Consider the following 21,782-nt stretch of genomic DNA (forward strand, 5'->3'; position numbering starts at 1 on the left):
TGAGTCGGGGAAACCTATGCTTATTTGTGCTTGCAGTCCAAACCTTCACATCATTAATGGCTATATCAACACTCGAGCATTTGCAGTATAAAAGGAATCCTGTGCTGGAGGCGGTATTTGAGTTTCAATAAAGGGACATCCATAGCTATTGTACATCTGCTGCCCATTTTGTGGCTCACAAGAATCATGCCAGATTAATGTTCTGCTAATGTGTACTGTGTTTCATCACACGAACAAGACTGCCAGACTAAGTCTGAATTCTGTGGTTATTTTCTGTAACTATTGACCAAAAATACTTGGCTATGCAATAGTAGCAAAGGTATAACACAGACCTGTATGGAGCATTGCCAACCTATACTAGTGGAAGATAATTGGGTGCTTGACCCCAGATCCCCCACTACAGTGTGTCTCATAGCCCAAATCTTGCTTTGGAGTGTAAGATCCATCAGTTATTAGTGCATCTAAAAAATTCGCTGCTTCCATGTATTATCTTTTTCCAGTTTATTTGTTCATAACCCATTTTTGTTAAATTGGAGCAGCTTCAAAGTTTGGTATATATTTTCACACATATTTGCAGCCACTCCATGTTGGCCAAGTACAGTTTTTTTCTTCTAGTAAGGACCTTGTTTTGTAATTAATGAGAACAGTAAACAAAAGTAACACTGAGAAAGATCAGACCTTTAAGGTATATATTCTGGATACCTTAGTAAGGAAATATTTAACTGAAACGCGCATTAAAAGCAAGGCAAACATTCTCGACAGGGAACAGCTACTGACTGAGCCTTTGAGAACTGGTGAAGTGGCCTGGATTCTTGAGTTGATTAAATTAACCATGTGATAAGCAATTCACTAATCGGAATATAAAGTAACGCTTTTATAACATGCTGAGAACATTTGTGTCTCCTGTATTTTCTTTGGCAATATCAGCCTTGCGCTCTTTCCAAAAAGGTGTGTGCACTTTTTCCGCATAACAGTAAGTATGTTGTACTGTGACATGTGTCATCATTGCTTAGCCCAGTGAGATAAGCTTTCTCTAGGGTGCTGGATAGTTGCAAAGTGGGATAGTTGCGGTGTGCAGTGGTGGGTCAATTAACATAGACTGCACTAACAGGGAACTGCTTTTGCTTCCTGTTTGCCTCATTGTGTGTGGGTCTGTGTGTACATGTATCCGTGTGTTGCTCTGCCGTGCTTTGCCGCGATGTTTGGACAGGCTGAGGGAATTTTTTCATTCCTTAGCTGCCATTGTTGTGCACATAAAGTAACTCCACCATGCTTTTCTTGCATTGTACAGGGTTCTCAAAGGGCTACAAGGAAGCATTTATCAGTGGCGAGCAAGAACCTTGGCTCTTTCGGGGTGGGTTGACAGCTGAGCTACAGGTATGTCTAGTTTGGAAATGTTTTGTATTTGCTTTAACTCTGCATGGTGCATTTTCTGTTCAGATTTGAAAACTGGTGTCTTATTATTCTTTCAGAGCAGTATGGCCTCATACTTTGCAATTTATAATACTGTCATATTTAGCGACGCTGGAAAACACAGTAGCCAAAACTTTAAATCACGAAATTAACTCATTATTTAACGAATCATTGCCCAGAAAACGGGTTGCACTCAAAGCATAACGATAGTGGTGACCAGAGTCTGTGATTGTCAAAAGTCTGATCTGCGAGTCAAATGCATGAGCTTTTATACATGACTTGTAGAATGTTGTAGGTTGTAGAATTGCTGGTGCCCGCATGCATTTTAGAAAGTACTGCACAATTCATGTCGTGTGTACAATCTTATTACACAATCAATGTTCAGTGACAGCATACAGAGCAGATAGGATCAACGATAACATTCTAGTAAGTTCCAATCATTCAGGCACGTCTTGCACCGAGCGATAACTTTAAGTTGTTAGTGAGTGAAATGCAGTACCCGAGAAAAGCATAAATAAGTACACGTTGGTGCCCTCCTCTTGAATAGCATCGTCCCCATGCTACAAACACGAGAGCCAAAAACTGAAGCACACAGAAAAGCAACAAAGAAATGAAGTCCCAAAGTTCATCAGCAGGCATAGAAATGCTTACGGTTCACCACATGGACAACTTAAGGTCCGTTGCTGGTCTTAATTAAACAAACGATTGTAAGTGGGCTCTCTGTATTGCTTACTGTTTTCAAGATTAGTCTGCAGATCTAAGCCTAACGCTCTTGGGGTGAATTTCGAATTTAGTAGCTTATATTTCCTTCAGGCGCCAATTAATTCTGCTGATTCAAAATTTAGTTTCAGCACATTTGCTATGCAAATGATAAAAAGTGTACAGCAGAAGACTGAATTTTGATTTTTTCTTGCAGTTTTGTCAAATTTTTAAGATGTAAACTCCATGCAAGTACTTAAAGGGAAGCTGAAACGGTTTTCAATTTCCATGAATTGCTGGGATTGGGAAGAACAGACCTAATAATTTACGGTTCCGAATTTTTTTTTCTTCGTTTTGTTAATATAAGGGGCGGAAATCGCTTTCTAAATCACCTCCGCGGACACGCCCCCATCGCTTCCCGGAGCGCTGGGTGAGGTGGTTGCCAGAGGAGAGAACCGGCGAGAGTGACGTCACGCGTGGGGACCGAGCTGCCGGACCGGCGTGCTGGCATGTGTTGGCATGCCTCTTTCCGTCCTGCGCTTTACTGAACGACACTACGAGAGATTTGCCGCCGCCGCCGCTCACGTTTGTTTTCTTTTGCGATTTTCGTAAACTGTTCTTTCCTTCGGTGCTGCGTGAGTGCCTACAGCCAAGGGCGCCCAACATGCCCTTGTTCTGTGCAGCATTCGGCTGCGCGAACACAGGCGGGCGAGACGATGTGGTGTTTCACAGGTTCCCGAAGGACAAGAAGCCTGCAGCGTAGTGCGGTGAACAGAGATAAGTTCGTGCCGACGATATCAACTGTGCTGTGCTCTGACCATTTCCGCGATAGCCGGATAGCCTTACGACGAATGCGGAAACGCGTTGTTGCTAGCGTTGCTATACTCCGTTTCATACATCAGGTGCAACGCTCTGGAGGCTTGAGATACTTCTTGCAGTGGCTGCGTTCGCACTTAGAAAAAGTTCTGTGTTTCTTGACCCGATTTTTTAGAAAATTTTTCATATATAAGCTCAGTTCGGAATGAAAAAAAAAAAGAATTTACCCATAGAAACAATACGACTGCTAACACGTTCTTTTAAATTAATTTTCTTTTCGGCATTTTTTAATTGCAGCCCGTCGTGGCAGCTTCACATGCATGCTCGCGCAAGCGAACGCCGCTGGCACGCTGCGAAGCATAGACGGAAACGCGCGCAGTAATAAATTTTGGTGACCGGACTTCGTGCGTAGCTTCCACAGCGTTGCACCTGAGGTATGAAATGGAGTATATATAGGCTTGCCTAGTGACATTCGACGCACGCTTGCAGTTATCGTGTTTACCACATGGCGGTGCTAAAACTGCCTAATATCTTTATGTCAACACTAGCATGGAGCACGCATACCGATTCTTGATTGAGCCACAATCGCAAAGTCGTCGAACCATAGTATGAATATTGCACATATAATACCTCTGGCCATCTCTGGATGTGTATGATAAGCAACTTCCATGACTGTACCTCACAGCACTGCATGTGCGCGCTTTGAAAAGCGGCACTTATGTTTGCGATCGTGTATCAACACTAAAAAAAACACGGGACTTTAGACAAGCAGCGGCAAGGTGCTTGACATCGCGGAATTGCACCCGTGTTTACAATCTAATGAGAAGTTAGTGCTTCGGCATTCTTCCAGCAGCAAGTTCCCAGTGACACATTAGCGCATTTTTTCTCCCGTCATTGGAACGTGCAGCTACATGAAAAAACAACAACATACGTACCAGCTAAGATTTCCAACGCGCGAGAAGGTGCATACATCGCTCTCGCTTTTGGCACACTCAACATCGTCGTTGCCGCTATCGTTTTCCGTATCGGCTGTTGGTTTGAACATGTACGCCGAAAATACAAGCTGTCCGAGACAGCGAGAACGTTCCATAATGCTTACAACTCAGCTATGAAGCCAGAACAGAACAGCGTGCTTGCGCTCTGAAATGGCGGCGCCGACCGGCGACTGCCGCGAGTGACGTCACAGCGGCCCCGACCAATCACGGGCAACAGCGGCGTTCGAGCGATACCCTGAGGCGCTGGTGCGCGTTGTCATGAAAAAACAGCCGCTTGCGCTTGTTTCCGCCCTTTTTGAACCAGATATTCGTGTTCAGGGGACTCAAAACTGTAGAATGCCGTAGAGAACTCATTTTTTTTTTAAAGTGTTTCAGCTTCCCTTTAACAGGTCGTGCGCAGTGCCGTTGTGATTGCTAAATGCCGTCTAGAATGACCTCATAATCCAGTGTGCCAATATGTCTGATGAACTTGTAGGGTCTGAAATAGCATTGCAAAAGTTTCTTGCTAAGTGCTTGTCAGCATATCGGGATCCAAACACAGTCACTGGGCTGGTATTTCACGTAGCACAGTCGAAGATTGTAGTGCTGGCTGTTGGTCGGTCCTCTGCTCATGCTTGATGCGCAGGGGGGCGAGCTTTCGGGCTTCTTCAGCATATTGGAGATGGGCCGCGACATTGAGGTTGTCTTCCTCGGTGACGTGCAGTAGCATGGCGTCGAGAGTTGTTGGTTTCCTTCTGTAAACCAGTTTGAATGGCTTGATCTGCGTTGTTTCTTGCACTGCCATGTTATAAGCAAAGGTTACACACTGAAGGACCAAATCCCAGGTCTTGTGTTCGATAGTGATGTAAATGGATAACTTGTCAGCGAAGGTCTTATTCAGGCAGTCGGTAAGGCCATTCATCTGTGGGTGGTAGGCAGTTGTCCTGAGGTGACTTGTCTGGCTGTATTGCAGGTTGGCTTGAGTAAGCTCCGCTGTAAAAGCAGTTCCTCTGTCGGTGATCAAGACTTCTGGGGCGTCATGTCGTAACAGGATGCTCTCGGATAAAGAATTTCTCCACTTCGGCCGCAGTACCTTTGGGTAGGGCTTTCATTTCGGCATAGCGGGTAATGTAGTCAGTAGCCGTGATGATCCACTTATTCCCCTATGTTGACGTTGGAAATGGCCTCAACAAGTCCATTCCGATCTGCTGAAATGGTCAGCAAGGTGGTTCGATCGGCTGCAGAAATCTCGCTGGCCTTGTTTGTGGTGTCTTGCATCGCTGGCGGCCAGGCATGGCCACTAATACTTCTCTTGTATCCTTAACCCTTTGAGGGTCGAATTATTTTGAAAAAAACTTTCCCAGGTGGTCAAATTATTTTATTGCAGATCTTGAATGTACAAAATGTATAAAGTCGGGAATAAATAGCAAAAAATAATTAGGAACAGTATTTTGGTGTCGGCATCACTCAGAACTGCAAAATGTTCAATAGTATTTCCGAGCGTGGTACTCCTTGAAACACGGGTCTACGCACAGCGCCTTATCGCAGTCTGCGCACCTAAAATGCGTGTTTGTTCTCTTGGAGCGAGGAATTGTGTTGGCGCACACATGACATCTCTGCGTGCGGCTGCCTTGGGCAGAGGTCTGAGGCACCCTCTCGCGTAAGCGCATTGCCGTGGAGAGCGAGAATACCTCGTGAGCGGTGGTGATAGACAAGCTAAGGGCAGTGCCAATCAAGATAGAAATCAACTTCCGCCGCCCCTGCGAGAGCGTGGCGACAAAGAGAAAAACCACGTTTCGTGCGCCTCCGTTGCGATCACGCGGCGGAACCGAAACCGCATTGCCACTGAGAACGAGAATACCTTGCGAACGGTGCTGATAAGCAAGCTAAGAGCAGCGCCAATCAAGATAGAAATCAACGTCCCGCAAGAGAGTGCCGACAAAGAAAAAAATGACGTTTCGCGTGCCTCGTTGCGATCACGCTGCGAAACCGAAACCGCGAAATGGGCGTTGCCACCGTCTGAGCGACGCTCTGAAGCTAGCAATCAGCTCTGTTTATCTCCCCAAGAAGGTAGCACCAATTTCAAAAGCATTTGGAAAGTGCTAAGAAGTGGCAGCACCTCCCGGTGAGCATGCATCGTCATGATGGCGCGAAATTTCAAACGGAGGGTCGGAACCGTACCCGTACGGCGAAGACCTTGCGGGACAGAAAACCGCTGCCGTACATGTACGGCGAAAACCTTCAAAGGGTTAACAGTGTATGGGAGAACCCGAGGTTCACAGCATTCGGATCGTCATGTAGGGTATGCAGTACCTCTGGGTGCAATGCTGAGGGAACAATAAGAAGGCAGTTAGCATGGACTGGTGAGTTCTGCTTTACGAGTACATCATACTACAGCCAGGGCTAGGCCAGCCTGGGAAATGACATGTCCCAAGTACTCAACACTGGGGACCAGGAAAATGCACATTTCCAGCTTGAGCTTAAGACCAGCGTCCTGCAGTCATGCCAGGACGTTGTGCAGGTTCTGTAGATGGTCCCCATCATCGCTGCCAGTAACCAGAATGTCGTCCAAGTACACTGCACATGCCTCATGCCCCTGAAGAGGTTGTCCATCTTCCTCTGAAATATGGCTGGGGCTGAGGCTACACCAAACGGTAAGCGCAGGCACTTGAAGAGCCCCAAAGTTGTCAATATTGTGACATACTTCTGGGAGGCATTCTACAGGCTGCTGGTAAGCATCTCTGAGGTCGAGCTTGGTGAACTTCTGTCCACTGGACAACGCTGACCAGAGATCTTCAATCCGGGGCAGCGGGTACTTCACAACGGTAGCGACGGGGATGATGGTAACCTTGAAATCCCTGCAGATCCTGACACTGCCGTTTCGCTTGAGGACTGGTACGACAGGAGCGGCCCATTCAGACGTCATGACAGGCACCAGGATGCCCTCTTGCTGTAACCGTTGCAGCTCCTGGGTAGCCCCATCCTTCAGGGCAAACGGCAGTGGGCGAGGCTTGAAAAAATGAGGCCGGGCTCCCTCAGGTACATAGATGCCGGCAAATGTGCCCACCCCTAGCTGGAACAGGGATTTAAACTCGGTTAGGAGGCTGGGGATGTCTCTCACCACATGCAGGCTGGCTTCCTGGTACTCTGGCAGACGAACGCCCAGTGCATGAGTCCAGTTTCGGCCCAGCAGCGTCAGTGACGACCCCTTGGTTAAGTAAAGGGGAAGGGTTGCCTGCCTGTTGCCAAAGTGAACGCTGACCTGGGCCTGACCCTGGACTACCTGGGAGAGCTGCCCGGAGTAGCTGCGCAGCATCACGCCTAAAGCCTCGACGGACATGCTGGAAAAGGTGCGCTTGAACAGTTTCCCGACCATGACTGACATGCTGGCCCCTGTGTCCAGCTTCAAGGAAATGGGGTGCCCGCAGACTTCGACAGTCAGCATGTACGACGGCACAGACGACAGTACAACGCACATGTAGAAAATCGGCGGGTCCTCAGTCACAACATAGAGCCTGGCCGCGGAAGAACTCGAGCCTGCTGCCGCACGGTCTCGCCGCGTACCCTTGCGATCGCTACCCTGGCCACGGGCTTGTGTGGAACCTGGGCTTGAACCAGGCTGCTGCTGCTGCTGTCCGCTGTTCGTCCTCCCCCTTCGGCATATTCATGCCAGATGCCAGTTTTCCCGCACGTGAAGCATTGTGCTTGAGAGAACTGGCACTGTGAAGGGGAGTGGGCACCACCACAGCGACCGCAGTACTTCCCTTTGTTGCCAACTTGTTGACCACCGCTTTCGCTGATGGTGAGCCACTCGCACTGGCAATCTCGCCGTCGTCCTTGGCGGCAGCTTCCATTGCCAGCGCTGCCTTCACGGTGTCGTCCAGCGAGGGATCGAGAAGCTCCAGGAATCAAGTCTGCATGGCAGGGTTGTTGATGCCGCAGACAGAACGGTCGCGGAGCAGCGAGTCCAGCTGGTCCCCGAAGGCGCAGGCACTCGCTAACCCTCGTAGAGCAGCGACAAACTGCCCAAGAGTCTCTCCTTCCCAGTGGCTTCGGTTGTTGAAGCAGAAACGCTCCATTAGTGTGGACGGTGCTGGGTTGAAATGCGAGCGCAGTATGGTGAGCAGCTCACCCAGAGTTTTAACATGCAGCGTGGCTGGCCTGAGAAGGTCGAGCAGGAGACTGACGACGCGGGTCCCGCAGCTGGCCAGGAAAATGTCCCGCTGTTTGGCCTCGGGTATGTCGTTTGCCTGGAAGAACATGTGGACTTGCTCCTCGTAAACTGACCAGGCGGACCTATCTCCCTCGAACGGCTAGAGCCTTCCGTACAGCGACATGGCGGCAGCAACGGGGGGCGGTGTTCTGCCGCTCGAGGCGGCGTGGAACGATTCGTGGGTACTTGTCGCCAGTGTCATGATCCGTCCAGGTTAGTGAACGAGGGAGGGCTCGAGGCAACCTCCTTTAGATGCTCTGCAGTGTGGTGGTGATAAACGATGGCTGACCACCGAGCAGCTGTGCTCGTCGGTGTTTATTTGGTGCAGTGACCAATGTTGCCCACCGAGCCTGGCGGGCCAACGAAGATTATGCCTGAGTGGGTGTTACATGCTTGTTACAGCGACGTTTTCTTGTCTTGGAGGCTTCCTTCGGGTGGAGTAGGGTCATCGAGAAAGTCTTATCGATGTCTTCGGCGGCGGCAGAGAATCTTCAGCATTTCAACGTACAGCAACTGCACCTCCATCAGTTGCTGCTTTTAGTTTTCTGGATATGGGTTTACGAACCGGCCACGGACTGGTCCTTTGTATGGTCGGCACTGCAGTGACAAGTAGCATACTGGCGACAGCAAACGTGAAGGACATTGGTGCCTCCACTACGTTCCAGCGATGTACAGTCGAACCTCGCTATATCGAACTCGCAATAAAGCGCCTATCAGTGCGATATAGAGCATAATTTGATATAAGCCTGCTAAATAGTTCGATGTCATAAAAGCACATACCATTTATAAAGTCACTTTATTGATGAAACTAGCTTAGTTTTGCATGAAATAGTCCTGCATTTTCTTCTGCTTGGGCAATTTCGCTGCCTGCGACGCACGCACATCTCCGCATTGTCTAAGAAGTCGGAGCAGCTGAGGCCGCAACCTTCCCCATTCGCGCAGAAGCACCGGACTAGTGCGAGCGCACCAATCACTTCAGAGAATGTGGGCAAATGACCGTCATTGCTTTCCTCATTGTGCCTGCTTTCACTTGTGCTCAATACGATGTCAGCAGTGTAGTCTTCGTTTTTGGGCTCTCCCGTGGTTGGGACACCATCATTTGCACTCACAAACTTGTCCACCGTTGATTCGTCAGCAGCTTCCGGAAATTCTGACAGCTCGCTCCAAACTTCAGCAACACCGGCAATGGCTTTGTCGCATTCATCAGAATTTACAGTCATCACTGAACACGCGGAATCCGGCACAGCTGAAGCAATTTCAGATGAACCACTCGTACATGGCCATGCGTATGTGTCGGGTGCCAGGGGCGCCGGGTTGAGTGTTTGGCCGCTTTAGCCCTAGTCTCCCCCTTATTCTTCAAGATTCTGCTGAGAATTCTCCTCAGAATCTTGCACGATGCGGTTCATCCGACTTCTCACCATGTTCGGCCCAATTTATGATTTCGAGCTTCACGACAAAAGGTGAAGTTTGCCGCTTCATCATGGCAACACTGCAGGAGAAGGCGCCCACAAGGCACACACACAATGAACCAAAAAAGCAGCGAGACAACTCTCACTTTCGCCGTCTTGCATGATGAGGGCAAAAGGGCCTCTGATTGGCTGTCTGAGGAAGGGCTGCGTGCGGGCCAGGATCATTTTTTGCAGGGGGGTGTCGACAGGTCGTCTGAGGCAGTGAGGTCACGGTAGGGAGAGTGGTCGGATGGAGCCACGCTGCCTGATTTCCCTGCCACCGCGAGGGAAAGCCTACTTCCGGGGGCACTTTTCCGCCACTTGACATTCTATATAGCGAGAGTCACCGCTATTTTTGTTCGATGTAAGCGTAATTTTTGCTATATATACTCATTGTAACTATGCTGTGTCCAGAAATTGTTCTATATACAGAATAATTCTATGTAAACGGGTTTGATATAGTTGGGTTCAACTGTAGTTGGCAATGTCAAGTGGTCACTTGCCAAGGTGTGAATGCAGTGCACTGACAGCAAACCCTCGGTAGTTTCCTCTCATGGTAAGGGCACCAGTGGTACAAGTGGCCCGCTTCTCCGTAGTGATAGCAAAGTGGGTGGTGGTCGGGAGCATGCCACATTTATGTCTTCCTCGGGGCATTGCATGAGCTGACAGGTGGACTGGCTGACGGCAGTCGAGGCGGTTGTTGGCGATGGAACTGCAGCGTTACCAGGCTCTGGCGCAGGCACGGAAAAGGAAGCTGACTGCAGGTGCTAGGTGGCGTAAGTTTGCTTCAGGCTGGGGCTGTGGCGATTCTTACTGCCTTTTGGGAACTCCCAATGATGACTGGATTTCTTCTCATACTAGTCGGGGATCAAGGCCCACTGAGGCTACGACCTTGGAAACATCCTCTGTAGCTCTTTGCATGCATTGCTCGGTTGGTCTCACGAAAGTCGTTGGTGCCAAGTGCTTGAACCTCATACTTTGGCGTAACCATCTGACAATTGTATTGTCTGGTACGCATTTCCAACGTCTTCTCGATGGCAGTGACTTCCGATGAAAATTCCGCGACGGTCTTTAGTGGGTTGCGAATTAGTCCGACAAACAGGTCTTGCTTAACTCCCCACATGAGGAAACTAACTTTCTTCTCCTCAGACTTATTCAGGCCAGCATGACAGAATAGCCGTGCAAATGGCAATGTTCTCGTTCGGGAGCTGCTTTGAGCTTCTAGCAGAGCTTCCGCCCTTTCCTTGCACAGTAAAGGGCTGCAGGAAGCCGTTGCAGAACAGGACCTCGCAGTGTCTTCCAAGGAGAAGTACACATGGCACTTCTCAGAGTTCCAGTTATTAAACGTTGCGACCCTTTCGTATGTCTCGGGCCAGCTTTCAGGGTGGTCTTAGCTGATGATCAACGTAATGTCGGTGGCTCCCTGGGTTGTTGCAGGACGATCAGAGACGCAGGTGCTGTCATTTCGGCTTTTGGCTTGGCCTTGATCTTCCCGAAAGTCTCCGGTAGAAGTCATTGCACCAGTGGTAATTTTGTAGCCTACAGCTAGCTCGATGGCCTGTGGCGACGTTGACAATGTCCTCATGGCATGGGCTTGCAGGGGGTTTCTATTACACAACAATGCATCTCTGCCAGATGTCACGTTGGAGTGACGTTGGAAAACACAGTAGCAAACACTCTAATCACGAAATTAACTCTTTATTCGGCGAAACTTTGCCCAGAAAACAGGTTACACTCAAAGCATGGTAGCTGTGAGCAAAGTCGGCGATCGTCTAAAATCTTTATACATGACTCGTCAAAGATTCCAGCGTAATTGCTGGTGCCCATGTACCTTCAAGAAAGTACTACGCAATTCATGTAGTACAAACAATCTGATTACACAATGTTTGGTGAAAACATGCATGACAGATAGAATCAACAATAACATTGGAGTAAGTTCCAGTCATGCAGGCGCGTCTTGTGCTGAGCGATAACTTTAAGTTGTTCGTGGGTGAAATGCAGTCCCCGAGAAAAGGATAAATAAGTATTCGTGTCAGTAAATGACATATATAGGGACAATAAAGGAAAATATTTTTGTTGAGCTAGATTGAAAGATTAGGTTCATGTAATAATGAATTAATCATTCATAGCGAGAACATAGCTTCTGTATGCGAGAAAATGACAAAAATGGAAAATCAGTGGCACTATCTGTTTTGGGCTATGGTACCTCTCATGTGACATCAGCACTGACTGATTAAAGTAGTTGAGAGGGAAGTCACGTGGGGTTTACGTGAGCTTGTACATTTTGGCATGTTTGCGTCAAATCAAGGAGCAGCGGCAGGAACTTCGGCAACAATTTTTGGCGCAACAGTCATACATCACACAGGAAAGGATGATAGACTTCTGGACAAGTAATCTATTGATCTATATTCATTTAGGGCCCCTTTAAGTATTCTTCTGTGCACTGTAACTACCTCAGAGCCTTCAACAATGTGCAAGTGTGTTTTAAGGTGCAGTAAGCCATTTTAAGCCTAAGTACTTATGCTAGTCAACTTTTTTAGCTTTTAGGAAGTGTATGGCACTTGCACATTTCCTACTTCCATTGTGTGTAGTTCTACCTACTGTGTTTTACTAATTTTACTCAGTGTCTTGAATGTAATTTGACCCTCTTTTGTTGTTTTACGTGTTTGTGAAATTCTATTTCATAGAAGCTATTAATCTGAAATGCAAGTTTTTATTTTGTGAATTTTTTCTTTTGGGTACTAGCATTCCTTCACTATAGGCTGAAACTAGCTACTGTGTACTGTGTGCACATACCACTGAATGTGCATGCTACCCTCGGGTTTGTTGTGAGTCTGGCGCAGTGCCTTGGTAACTTTGCTGCTTATCTATCTTGTTAACAACTACCAAGCCCAAGCTGTGCTCACCTTAGCTGTTCATATCGATAGTCCCAAAGACAAGCTGTACTCATCCAGGCCACAGCTGCTGCTGCTTAGTTTGCAGAGAATACCGGCGTTTGTCAAACCAGTTCCCGTTGTGCATTTGACTTTCGGCACTTGAGGATATTGTTCAATATTGTCGATTTATTTCGTTGTTATGTGTTCAGGTAATTGCACTCGAACTTCACACATTAGCTAAGGCAGTCTCTTTCTTTAAAGCAGATGTTTCTCATTGGTATTTCTGGTGAATATAAGAGATAAACTGCACATCTAATATATTTTTCGAATATCCATATATAATGCAATTGTTTGCTGGAATAAAATATAATAAACAACTTAGGAGTTAAAGGTTTAATGCGACAAACATGGGTCACTCTTATAGAATGTACTGAAACACCTGTGCAATGTACGACATTATTGAACTGAAAGTGCTGCTTCAAGAGGAACAGTGCATTGTCTTCTTTGGAAGTGCTCTAGAAAAGCAAAGTTTGTTAAAGTGATATTTTTGTTTGATTGTCCATTTAATTGAGGTTCAACTTGTTGCATTTACTTTATAATGCAACACATTCATTTGGAATCCAAACATTGAAATGGTTACAACAAAGTGCTCACCATTCGTACCTTCTATACCTCTTCCATGACCATTGACATGCGATGGAGTTGCTGACCACACCATGGTTGTTATTACTGCGACAGCAGTTCAAAGCTCAAGGTGGAGTTTGCTGTGTCCTCGCCTCTGTTCATCCATCCTTACCATTACACTGACTACAACAGCTGTCATCATTATCGTGTCATCGTTGTCAGGCCACTTTGTCCTCCTGAGCTTTATGCTCACTATAGAACAAAGGAAAAGAAACCTTTGCCTGCCGTCACCACCAGTAAGATTCGAACTCGAGTCCCTGTGGGTGTGTGCACTTGGGACCTGGATGTGCTAAATCATAGCTCATCTTTAGTGGCTTGGCAATTTGTGTGAGGATGCGAAAACACCCGTGTACTTAGATTTAGGTGCACGTTAAAGAACCCCAGGTGGTCGAAATTTCCGGAGTCCCCCACTACGGCGTGCCTCATAATCAGAAAGTGGTTTTGGCACGTAAAACCCCATAATTAAATTAAATTAATTTGTGTGAGGTTTTGTGTGCCCATGACATTTTTGCATATATTTCAGAGGCCACAGCAGGCATAACTGTAGTAGTCGAGGAAGACGTGTGCATTGCAGACAAGTCGTTCTTGAAATGATGGTGGTTTTCATGGTGCAAGCCTGCTGCTGTCACATTATAAGAGTTCTAAGCCTGAGAAATTGCTGTATCAATTGAAGTCATAGCGCTGGATTGACATGGACAAGAAAGGCGACAGGACATACACTATACACGCACGTCCTGTCATCTTTTTTGTCAGTGTCAGTCCAGCGCTATGACTTCAGTTGATGCAACGAACCAACTAGCCCGAAAATCTGCACTTCTGGTGCTTGCAATACACAAAAGCATGGGCTTTGAGATTGGCTTCTATTGCTTCGAGGAAGCTGGAGCTTGGAGTGCTCTTCAATTTCATCACCTATTAGTGTTGTCAGACTGCTGTATGGTTTAACCTCAATATTACAACAAAAAAATACAATTTTTATCGCACCAAATTGGCTTCAAATTTTGCTAGCCTGCGTGGGACGCATATGATTTAACATGCAAGGCATAATTCAAGCTTGGAAATTTGGTGTCATGGCCCTGTTAAGCACTGAAGAGCTCTGTTTTATTCATTAGGGTTTACGTACAGTTCATGCGGCTCAGAGATCCACCATGGTTGCTTAGTGGCTGTGGCATTGGGCTGCTAAGCATGAGCTTGCTGGATCGAATCCCCGCTACAACAGCTGCATTTTGAGGGGGCAAAATCCAAAAGCACCTGTGCGCCATGCATTCATTCGGTGCACGATAAAGATCCCCAGGTGGTCAACATTAATCTGGATACCCCCACTCCAGTGTGCCTCGTAATCAGATAGTGTTTTTGGCACGTAAAACCCCAGGATTTAATTTTTAATTTAGTACTGCAGAGAATTCCAGTGCTTGCACTCTAGAAATCTATTTTAGTCCATTTTCGCATGCAAAGCTGAATGGCACAGTTAGTGTCATCTATGCTCCATCTGCAGCGGCTGCTCCCGTTGGAGAGTGTGAGTGATCTGTTCCTCTACAAGCCTCCAGAGTCACCCAGCGACAAAACGTACACCATTCGGCCATACCTCCCCAGTGATGAAGTGAGTCTTTCAGCTTGTAAGCTTTACCCGCCACGGATGCTCAGTGGCTCTGGTGTTGCGCTGCTAAGCATGAGGCCATGGGATCAAATCCTGTGCGGTGGCTGTATTTTTATGGGGGATAAATGCATAATGTCCGTGTCCCGTGCATTGGAGGCACGTTAAAGATCGCCCAGTGGTCAAAATTAATCTGGAGTTCCCCACCAAGATGTCCCTCATAATAAAATTATGGTTTTGGCACATAGAACCCTAGAATTCAATTCAAGCTTGTAAGCTTGTCTCAGAACCAGTGAAAGCAAGAAGGTATGGTGTAATGTAATGTAGCTTATTTTCTAGGGCGTTCCATTTTGTATATCAGTGAAGGAATCGGCAAGAAAATACAGTCGGAACCCACTTATATATAACAATATTCAAGTGCCAACGAAATCCCATTGTTATAACCAATAATTGTTATTACCGGGTTGCATGAAAAAAAGCAAAAAGGATAATAATACAAATGTTTTAAAAATGTTTTAATTAGAAAGAAGTACAGTTGAACCCCCTTACAGCATTACCATTTTTAATACTACTCGGATGTAACAGTGAGCAGCCCTGGCACTGTAAACTTTTGTGTGTTCTATGGTAAAATAAACAGGTTACTACAATGTTCCTATGCAGCATTACTGGCTTTAACAATGAAGTCTCGCTACTGGATGTCTGCGCCAAAATGAAAAGCAACACAAAATCGAGGGAAAGGAAAAATTAATAAAACACGAGCTGCCATATCTGCCTGTGTTGTACTCAGCTTCTCCAAACCTGCTTTTATGTTGCGCACCACCACGACACGCCTTTGTCAAATCGCATTCCAGCGTCACACGCCCTGCTGCCATCTCGCTTTCTCTCCTGCGATACATGTGTTGACTGCGTAGACGTCAGAGGGGTAAAAAAGAGACTGGAAAGAGACGTACAAGGCTGCCAATGTCTAGTAGGGCAACATGGGGACAGAAAGGCGGCGGGCATGGCGAAGATGTGGCACACAGGTGGATGTGGTGGCTTACATTTCTTCGTCTTGTTTCTTTCTCAAGGATTATGCTTTCTGTTTCCTTTCAGCATACACACCCAGCAGTCAGATTGAGCTATTGTGACCAATAACGCGGCATGGGAGCATTGTAGTAAGCGGTTTATTTCACCATAGAATACATACAAAAGCTTACATTTCATCCACAGCCCATTTTTATATCCAATGTATATTGTTAAAACTGGCATCATTATAAGTGGTTGGACTTTATAGCCATTTTTTACTAAACTGTTTTCTTTTCACCACACTGGTGCTATAGGCAGCAAAGCTGAAACTTGATAAATATTGCTGACTATTTCACATTCCAGTCCATTTCAGACCTTCCACTTCGGGGTCATTCCATGCAAACTGTCCCAATGGCTGCGCTCAGCAATCTCCGATTTTATTTTTACAAATATAAAATAATGAATATGACAGGAGAAGCCTTTCCCAAAATACTAGAGGTGAAAAATAAAAATGTTTTTACATTTGAGGGTCATTTTAATTATCTCAAATGGTGCCAAAGCAGGCAGGAAAAAAAAAAATTCCAATGAATCCAGTCTGTTTACTATTAGAGAGCTTTAGCATGTCTGGTATTCAGGTAAACGCAAGCGGACTGGGCATTTTACCAGATGAGCAGGGGTGCAAATGTAAACATTCTGCATGGTGCAGCCACGTGGTGGCACAGAGCTCAATTAGACGCAGAGCTAGTATTGCAGTAACAACGTGCATTCTACTTCGCTGCTGGTTGAAATTATCGGCAGCGGCATAATCATGTTGCGGCTGAAAATTAAAAACAGCAGCAAAGTGAAATACGCTTGGTACTGCAATATTATCTGTTTTTATCTGGTTGAGCTCTGCGCTACCAGATGGCTGCACTGTACACGCTGCTCACGTTTACGCAACCCCCCCCCCCCCCCCCAAGTAGACCACCCAGTGCCTGCGTTTACTGAATACAGGACAAGCTAAAGTTCTCATTGTCACAAGACTTACATTATTACAGTTGGCAGACGTGGTTCTTGTACTAGAAAACAATTTGGCAACTATTTTATTATTTTTCTTTCTGTAGTTTGCTCCTGAAAAAAATAAAAATGTAGCATTTTCTGGAAGCTATATGCAAAAAAGTGTGGTTGGATATTAAAGCCCAAAAATGTCTCCGTATGAATGTCCACAAAGCATATTATCTGGCAAAATTTGATTTGTGCCTCCATGTTGGGCATTAGCACTGCAAAACTGCACTCAACTTGGAAAATGCAGTATTTTGGCTTATGTATGCACATAAATAAAACACCGTAGCAGTCCTTCTAAAGATCTGGCACATAGCAGCTATCATAGAGAAGGACATCAAATATTTCTACAGAAAATCTTGAAAGAGTGATTTTTGTTTAAGGAAGAAAAAGTTTTTGAAGTCAAGACCCCAATCACAATTTTTTTTTTTTTGAAGGTAGGCTTCTCTGCATGTCATTATGGCTGGAAATACAAACTGGATTGACACACGGTACTGAAATGCTGGAGCTAGATTCTCTGTGCCCAAAATAAGGGCCAGAAGACAAGGTTGTGTAGCACACTAATGTGGTTTGACTTAGAGCTCCCGTTTCCATGAACATGTTCGATATAGAGGGTGTTTCAGAGAATGCATTCAAAATTCCTTAATTTACAGTAGATGCAAGGCTAAAACCGTGATTTTGACCAGAACAACACATTTTCTACTTTGGTTTGTTTTGGATTCCTAATCAATAAAGAAGCATCTCACCAAGTTTAGTTACTGTGCTATAGAAATGAAGAAAAGTGTTTTTTTTTTACCGGGCGGTGGCACATATTTTCCTTTGAAAGCGCCTAGTAATGCTGTCGTCAAGATGAGGCTGCAGAGCAGCAGGGAAGCCCAACTCTGACTGAGTTCACTCATTAGAATGTTGTTCATGCTTTCTAGTGACGGGGGACCTTCTCTTGAGAGTGTTGTAAAATGAGAAAAAAAAAAAAAAAGAAAGGCACATTTTTGGCTATGGCAATGCCTAATGGCAAGCAAAACTGCAACTGAAGCTTGGTTTGGTGGAAATGCAACTTGACTGTGCTCAAGCTCATCAAAGAAGTGCGGGGCATCAACAGCGTGCTCGAGCAGCTGGATCTTGAATACGGTGTCCAAATGAGAAAACGTGGGGCAAGCACGAAGAAAGATGATTGCACTGGACAGTGCGAAAGCTGAAAAAAAAAAAAGCGATTGCTGCTGAGCAGCGTCAACTTGAAAGAGAGGGCCTAACCTATGCAACAGGGTCATTCGATTGAGCACTGTTGCTTGAAGAATAAAACGGCATGTTTTGATATCTTAGAATCTATTTTTCTCACTTTGCACTTTTTGGGCAATTCCCACTTTTAGGAAAAATATTGTTTCAAAACTGCAATGATGAAAACTGCTTGCAAGATTGTTTTCTGGAAATTTATGGAACAAGACTTTAGACACTTCAAATTTTTAAATTGCTCCTATAAAAAGAAAGTATAGATTTATGATCACAGTAACAAAACAAACTTCGTTTTTAAGTGATCTGATTTCTGCAGAAAAAGACAAAAAATTGCAGGTGGCTGCCATTATTTGTAATGAAGGGCATCCAGGAGATATTTATTGAGAAAAATTTTATCTATCTTTATAATTTTTAGAATGGCAATTTTCCTAAGCTGACGCACATTTGCCCAGTGGGACATGCATAACATTTTATTTTTATATTGCTAGGGTATTGGAATTCTAATGATAAGACAAAGTATCCTGCCAAGCTTTGTACTATCTGCATTTCAGTCAAAAGTTGACCTTTCAGCCCTGCATCCACCCTTAAAGATACCAAGGTGCAGTAAGAAAGTGATTTCCTTAGCATTGTTTCTATCACTGAGATGTACGTTCGAAAATGGCTCGAGCTAGTAATTAAATAAGCAATAATGTGAATTATACTCACTTAGCTTTATATCTGATAGAGCCTGATGATTGATCTAGTGCAAGGGTTGAAGCCTGTCATGTGGGTAGTTCAATAATGCTTTCACACGTGCACAAGTTGATGCTCTTACTTTCTGCAGTTTAATGAGTTGTGGACAATATCATCCAGAAAACCAAAACTAAATGCACTGAAAGTGCAACTGTCATGCCGTTAGCAGACAGCCACGAGTGTCATGATTCCGCCTCACCTTCGGCCAAGCACCTTTTTTTTAATTTTTTTATTTATTCAGCATTGATTTAGACACAGTGAAGGTCTTGGATGGCAAGGCTAAAGGCAGAACATCGTCTGCCTAAGGCCCTGTCACCCATACATTGCTCAACGGTAAGATAGCTTATCATAAAATATAGAATACACACATATCAGTAGCGTGGATTACACATACATAGCATACATTATAAACATACATGCATTAAATACAAGAATCTTTGTGCAACTTTCTAAGTAGAAACAGTTTAGGCCCAACAGAGTAATATGAATACAAAAAATATATGTACAAGCACAATATGAAACCGATTTAAAATAATTATACATAAAACACAAGAAACCAATTAGCACATGTCAATCGGAAAGGGAAAGCAAATATTTTTTCATGGTACTTTTAAAGCTCTTTAATGATCTGAAGTTTTGCGTGATAGGGATCGCGTTAGGATGTGAATTTACGAAGGATGGGACTAAGTATGCTAGTTGTTTCTACTGTAGTTGGTCCTGCAAAATGGAACTCTAATATGGTCATGCCTGAAATTGTATTGGGTGTAACTTGAGAGGTAGCTTTCATAAAAAATCAGTGAATTTTTCTCGAGTTCGCCTCGTATGTATATAGTGAGCTTAAGTTCGTACGGTTGATTAATTTTTAAAAATCCATGTTTCAAGAAAAAAGGTGCGTGTGATCGCGGGGTCCAAGGTTTTCAACACAGCGAACTGCTTGTCAGTCGATCCAAGTTTGATTGGAATGTAGTCCCCCATACCAACAGGCAATAACTAAGATGAGGCTGAAATATAGCATAATACAGACGGCGTTTCAACCAAGTAGGAACAAGGTGTCTAATCTTAAACGATATGCCTATTGACCTAGAAATACTAGAATGAATCTTCGTCACATGTAGTGTAAAACTCGGGTTCTCATCAAAAAGTACACCTAAGAATTTAAAAGCTGAAGTCCGCTCGATTACACAACTATTGAACTTTACACAAAAAGCGCAGTCATCAGGCCTATTTCTAGGCTTGAAAACCACACATTTAGATTTAGTGATGTTTAAGTATAGCTGGTTCACTGATAACCAAACTAAAAGTTGATCTAACCAATTAGCGGTAATTTGTAGCACACGTAGACTGTCACCTGCGAAAAACAAACTTGTGTCGTCAGCATACAAGACTATATCTGGAGTAAGCGGTATGTTTACAATATCGTATACGTATAGAATAAAGAACAGTGGACCCAAAATTGACCCTTCAGGGACACCAAGTGTAATTTTTCTTTTGTGAACAAAACCCATGATAACACGTGTATTGCTGTCTGGTAGTGAAATAATCTTAAATCAGTTTTAGGGCCACTCCGCGAACTTCGTAGTATGACAGTTTATTAAATAGGATGGTGTGTTCAATGGAGTTGAAAGCTTTTCTAATATCCAGGAAAAGACCAACTGTATATAGTTTGTTCTCAGTTTTAATGAGGAGCTTTTATTTGATCTTAACAAGTGCCATTTCAGTAGATCTGTGTTCATGGTTAGTCCACAAGGGCATGGTTTTTATCTAGAAATTTAGTTAGTCTCCACTTTACGAGTCGTTCCAGGACTTTTGAGAAAATAGGTATGGATATCAGTCTGTAATTATTTAAATTAGCGACAGAGCCTCCCTTATGCAATACAATCACTTTGGCAATTTTCATAGAATCGGGGAAAATGCCATTCGCGAAAGCACTCTTACAGATATGGCACAATGGAGCCAAGACAACATCGGCAACAGATATGATTGGTGCTGCTTTTATGTCATCAGTCCCTGTTGCAGTATTCTTTTTCAAAGCCTTAAAAACAGAGAACACTTCCATTTCAGTGCAAGGCGGTAGGAAGATAGAATTGGGGGTCTTGTAGTTTAGAAATTTTTCTGATGCCAGTAATGAACCACTAGAGTGGAATGACCCACCAGCAAGTAAAAAATGATCATTGAATTTGTTAGCCAAGGATTCACAGTATTCAGTGTCATCAAACGTTAGAGTATTCGGATTTGTGTTATACTGGGTTCCTTTTAACCTGCGAACTGCATTCCATGATTTCTTTGGGTTGTTTGATACCGTGGAAAACATATGTTCATAATACCTTTTTCTAGATTTTTTGAGGTCTGAAGTCAACTTGTTTCTTATTTTCTTGTATTCACTTAGTACAGCAAGATCCTCGTACCGAAATAATGTATCAAATAATTTGTCACGTTTCTGCATTCTTTTATGCATCTCTCGAGTTACCCACGGCTTCCTAGCTTTCTTGTAAGTCCTTATTTATTGTAATGGGAAAGCAGCATCATAACACGACTTTATTATCTGAATAAAGGTATCGTATGAAATATTCGGATCATTTTCACTATACACTTTAGACCAGTCTGTATTCTCTATCACTGAGTGAAAAGCACTCATATTCTCATCGTTAAAGCTGACATTGAAAACGCCTTCTTTTGTTTTCATGTCATGGCAAAAAACTAAATACTGGCAAATGATCGCTTAAATCAGAGGTGAGAATTCCCGAAAAAAAATCATTTGGATTGTGGTTCGTTATGCATATATCTATTAATGATTCAGAATCTGGCGTCATTCTGGTTGGGGAACAAAATGTGTTAGTGCAATTATAAGAATGTAGTACGTCAATGAATTGTTCAGTGTGAGCAGTAGGTAATAATAAGTTAATGTTCATATCGCCAACCAAAACAACTGGGAGACTCGGATCAGAGGCATATTCCAATATATTAGTAATGAATGAAATCATCAAGATCACCTGAAGACGGACGGTACACTGGTACAATTAGATATTTACAACATTTTACAGCAACGCATTCATAGGAATC

At 44.5% G+C, this 21,782-nt stretch overlaps 1 protein-coding gene across 4 annotated transcripts in view; it reads left to right on the top strand.

Moving 5' to 3' along the window:
- The window catches only part of Oga (O-GlcNAcase), an 89,280-nt gene that overhangs the window by 34,947 nt on the left and 32,551 nt on the right, over nt 1-21,782 (top strand). For all 4 annotated transcript variants that reach the window (XM_065431243.1, XM_065431251.1, XM_065431259.1 and 1 more), the window contains 2 exons: nt 1,292-1,377; nt 14,616-14,720. In XM_065431243.1, the coding sequence (XP_065287315.1) occupies nt 1,292-1,377; nt 14,616-14,720 (191 nt within the window). The remainder of the gene's footprint in view (nt 1-1,291; nt 1,378-14,615; nt 14,721-21,782) is intronic.

The sequence above is a fragment of the Dermacentor albipictus genome, chromosome 1 (genome assembly GCF_038994185.2).
Source record: "Dermacentor albipictus isolate Rhodes 1998 colony chromosome 1, USDA_Dalb.pri_finalv2, whole genome shotgun sequence".
In the NCBI taxonomy this organism is placed as follows: domain Eukaryota; kingdom Metazoa; phylum Arthropoda; class Arachnida; order Ixodida; family Ixodidae; genus Dermacentor; species Dermacentor albipictus.